A 4,990-nucleotide genomic window follows, 5' to 3' on the forward strand; every position below is an offset into this window, starting at 1 on the left:
CATATTTGAGAAGGGTACTGTTGTGATGTTCAAACCATCAGAGAATGAATTGTCAAAGGTCAAACATCTCCAGAGAAAGGGCAGCATACTATGAATCCATGTTTTATAAGTCTTGTCATGATTATTCCAAAGACGAACTGTCCTAAGACTGTCTCAGGTGATCCCTTTGCATAACAAGTCTTTATGAAACCACCCTTTCAAGCAGATTAAAATACTCTTCAATCAGAAGTATAAATGATTCAAGGGCCGGTTAATGATGTTAACAAAGTTCAGTATGAGATAGGTGCTTGAAGTAAATCCTGCAAGGTATTTTAAATTTGTAGTTTTTGAATATTAATTATTCAGGAATAAATTTAGTATCTTTACTTTTTAGGAACGATGAGGCTGGATTTTTGATACATAATCAAACATATAAGCATTTTTACAGTAAACACACTATACACATAGAAAGCTGTTTTTATAGTAAACATACTATACACATAGAAAGACATTTAATATGGGGCAGAATAAAAAAGAATGCCAAACTTTACAGAACAAATTCATTTTTATTTTTTAAAATATCAGGAACTTTGAAAACTTGAACGTTCAGCTGTACCAAGAACAAAATGCAGTAAAAATATCTGAGAACGGTATTCAGCTTTGGAGAAAGGTGTCCACCAGGACCAGGCTTACCTCCTCTCTGCAGAGCAGGGCAGGCATGCTGACCCTCAGCACAGGGATTTGGTTTCTGCTTCTTTATTTTCTGTCCTAACTGCTCTAGTTTTAAACTAACTGCTATGTTCCTACCCTGGATCACCTGTACACTAGCACACTGAAAAGTCAGTGAAGACAAAGTCGGCAAATCTGAAGGCAGAGCAAAATCAGTCAGTGAGTTTAGATCCCAAGACCACACAGCACTGTACAACTAGAAAATAGCCAGTCACACTAGGGACTCATTGAAAACAAATAAATAAAAAGGCCATTAAAAGCGAAGTACAGATCAAAACCTCAAGTGCAGCAGCTTGCCCTGCTCCAGAACTTCCTGTCCGAGCAGAGAGTAACTGGTCCTCAGGCCCTCTGTCCTACACTATTAAAAGACAAGTCCCTCTATGTTGGAGCAAGCCACAAGAAGGCACCAAGAACCTCTCCTCCTGTCCCCCTAAGTGACACTAAGGCCTATCCTTTCAAGATGGTTTCAATCTCAGACCCGAGTCAGCATGCCAAACACCCGAGGATGGTCTAGTCCCGTCTGCATTAGCAAGGTATGGCCTATTCACTGCTTCTCCCATATCTTCTTAGTCTGGCTTACCAAGCAAGCCTCTAGCTGTGTGACATGAGGTATATATTCTCTTGTCACTAGCTCTGTGCATTAAGATTTAAGCACAAACCCATTTCCCAACCTATGTTACAGTCCCCACCTGGACAGGTGGTTTTACAGTATTCTCGGCTCGCTTCTACCCAATCTCTGCCTGTGAGGAACACTGGAAAGCACCACGAACTGACAGACCAGCTTGGACAGACAGCAGTCCAGTGAAACCCTGGGATAGCAGCTTTCTTTCCTGGTTTTTGTACTAGGATATGGAAGTGGCCTGGCAGTGATTCCTCATCCCTAACCTTATCAGAAACACCCCTGGGTCTACACCAAGAGCAGGTCTCTTCTAACTCATACCTTCTCTAAAACACCTGCAGTGATGAGACATCAGATTTGCTCTTAACATAAAACAAAACAAAAAAACAAACAAACAAAAACAAGAAAAGCAAAAAGTAGAAAGCATCACAAAGTGATTCCCAATAATCCACAACGCTGCTTCTCTATGTGCACAATAGAATGGCAGGGACAGCTGAGCCATAGCACACACCCTCCTCAGAATGTCCTGCTCATTTCCCACTCAGAGATTGTTCAGTTCCACCAGTTGGCAGTGCTTAAAGGGAAACTAGAGAGTAATGAGGAGGCAGAAGCCAACACCATCGTCCTAGCACCCTCCCATAGGAAACAGTGTGTGCTTCTGCACATACCGACATACAGGCCTGGAAGGCTCTAACAAAACTGACAACGGGGACTGTGGGATCAGCACTGAGCAGCACACAAAAGTCAAAATATATGATCACAATTTCACATGGAAGCCTAGCTGAGACCACCTTCCCGCAGAATGACCTATGAAAGCTCATTTTCATTTTTCTTGGGTACTTCTGAGACTTGACTTTCAGGTTCAGGGTCAGCGGCTCCTTCACTCCCCGCCTGGGATTCGGACCCTGGCTCTGTCTGCCCAAGCTCCTCGCTACTCTCCGGTGCCACCTGGTTCCCTTCTGGAGGATCACTTTGATTCGACTTGCTATCAGGTTCCAATTTTGCATCTTTGCCATTTCCCAGCTTTGGGTGAGGCTGTGAGTCTTTTGCACTCTTCACTACTTCTTGGAGGTTATATTTTCTGAACAGCACATAATCTTTCACAACACTCAGGCAACACACAGCTTTGATGATTTCTACCACCACCGTGTATTCTGGATTAGTGAGATCCACTTTGTTTTCTGAATTGAGGCTGCCCACTATTCCTGAAACAAAAATAGGAAAGAAAGAAGGATAACATTAAGCCTGATGGAGCCAAACAAGGCTTTCATCCCTTACTATACAGGATTTGTTAAAAAAGTGTTTATAAAAATTCACTGTTCTTTGAGACTGACAATCAAATTCCATTTATACTTTTTTGTTTTATACCAAGGCAGCCAATTTTATATAAGACTTACCTGAGCACTCACAGGTTTGGTATCCCTAGGGGATCTAATGACCAATCACCCATTGGTATAGGCAGACCACTGTATTTTCCCAAATATTCAATTTTGATTTGCAAAGAATTCTACCAGAGAATCTATCTCACATACCAGTATGACTTAGATCTCATATATGTGGTAAAAAAAAAAACTTAAAAATTTTTAAGCGTAAACCAGAGCAGGCTATATAAAATTACTAAGAGAACTTACCTGCCAACTCTTTAATAACTTCGTCTCTATTCATATGGCTATTATTTCGAGATTTGTATACAATCTGAAATGTCCCTTTGTTTGGGGCTTTAAACCAGGGTTCCAGAAATGTTTCTGCATATTTTTTCATATCTTCTAAAAAAGCTTTACATGTGCCCGAGACAGGCAGCATTCGTAGAATAACCCGTGTCTTCTTTTTCTTGGTTTTGTACATATCCTGGAGAATATGATGCACTAATTTCTCAGGTTCTAAGAGAAAAAGAAAAAAAAAAAAAAAGAAGAAGAAGAAGAAACACAAGAAAAAAACATAAGAGTTTTTTGTTTTTATTTTCCATCTAGTATTTCTCAGGTACTTACCAAATATAAATGTTGATAATCTCAGAATCAAACTTAAACCACAACACCTTACCGTTGTTTTCTTGTAAAACAAATTAGAGTAACAAGCATTACACAGCGTATTTTTACAAAAACAAAATCTGTATCCTAATTCATTAGTTAATGAGTACAGAAGTCCAGCTCTCAGTTGGGGAAGAATCCTAGCACCATAGAGCACAGTGTGACACAGTGATTCTGGCTACTTCCCAACTAACACATCTGCCCAAGACAACAGGGCTAATATTTTCAAATTAGTGACCACATTTGAAAGTCATAGGAATTCTATTTCCAGGTTTTAAGTGGACCAGGCCCTCCTCTCCTAAATGGTAACTACCTGGAACTAAGTAGCAGCTGCTCTTTTGAGACAGAATTCACACTTTCATTCTACCTTGAGTTACCAAACGAAGGATGCAGCACAGCCAGGTCCCTACTCTTACCCAATGCTCACCACCCTCCACCTCTCCACATTATTAGGAAACTAAAATGGCACCACTTCCAAAGTGTGGAGGAAGAAGCAAAGTCCCTGTGGGTGGTATATGTCATCTGAAAACCTTTTCAAAAACCTTCGGAAACTGACAGATTGTTGATGGACTGTGGAAACATTCCACAGAATAATTAACAGCCATACCCAGGAAGCCATTGTCCTGGCAGCATCTGCTAAGACAGAAATGCCCAGATACTATGGGATTGATGATCTTAGGGCTGTTAATCAGACATACCTATCCCAAGTGTCCTGATGAAGACTACATTATTCGCTCCACTCTCCACTGACTGGAATCTTCTCAGCCTCTTCTCTGTAGAAGCCTTAATGTCACCAACTTCTTTTTTCAAGGCAGCCTCCGCATCATCGTCTTCTCCCTCTCCCTCACTTCCAGAGGGCTGCTGGTCCTTGTCTATAAACTGTTAATATAAAAACCAACAGGCAGAAATTACAGAACAGCTTATGTTCAAACACTGTAATTAACTACGTATGTGAAAACCCCAGTGGCAGAGGTCTCAATGTTGACAATACATTTTTTTATTAGAGTAATAAAATACAACTTCCAAAATGCACATTAAGAAATAAATTCCCTGTGTGTGGTATGTGTCATCTGAAAATGCTTTCAGACCCATCTGGATAGTGGCAGGCAGGCAGGCAGGCAATGTGGCTGTGATAGGATATGAACTGAATGTATGAGAGAACTAAAACCCCTTACTCCCACTATAAGAAACAGAGCACACTTTCGTCTTAGCTCCAAACTTTGTCTCTGTAACTCCTTTTGTGGGTTTTTGTTCCCTATTCTAAGGAGGAATACACATTGGTCTTCCTGTCTTGGTTTTCTTGTGTTTTGCAAATTGTACCTTGGGTACTCTAAGTTTCTGGAGTAATATCCACTTATCGGTGAGTACATATCTAGTGACTTTTGTGATTGGGTTACCTCACTACGGATGATATCCTCCAGATACATCCATTTACCCAATAATTTCATAAATTTATTGTTTTTAACAGCTGAGTAGTACTCCATTGTGTAAATGCACCACATTTTCTGTATCCATTCCTCTATTACGGGACATCTGGGTTCTTTCCAGCTTCTGGCTATTATAAATAAGGCTGCTATGAACATAGTGGAGCAAGTGTCCTTATTACCATTGGAACATCTTCTGGGTAGATGCCCAG

General features: G+C 40.6%; 1 protein-coding gene across 1 annotated transcript in view; it reads right to left on the reverse strand.

Moving 5' to 3' along the window:
* Nucleotides 1–525: 525 nt before the first annotated feature.
* Nucleotides 526–4,990, reverse strand: part of Thumpd1 (THUMP domain containing 1) — a 6,931-nt gene continuing 2,466 nt past the window's right edge. The window contains exons 2-4 of the mRNA XM_021205425.2: nucleotides 4,053–4,233; nucleotides 2,959–3,207; nucleotides 526–2,532 (exon numbers count right to left, since the gene is read on the reverse strand). Of these exons, the coding sequence (XP_021061084.1) occupies nucleotides 2,135–2,532; nucleotides 2,959–3,207; nucleotides 4,053–4,233 (828 nt within the window). The 3' untranslated portion in view covers nucleotides 526–2,134. The remainder of the gene's footprint in view (nucleotides 2,533–2,958; nucleotides 3,208–4,052; nucleotides 4,234–4,990) is intronic.

Source organism: Mus pahari, chromosome 1 (genome assembly GCF_900095145.1).
Source record: "Mus pahari chromosome 1, PAHARI_EIJ_v1.1, whole genome shotgun sequence".
NCBI lineage: Eukaryota > Metazoa > Chordata > Mammalia > Rodentia > Muridae > Mus > Mus pahari.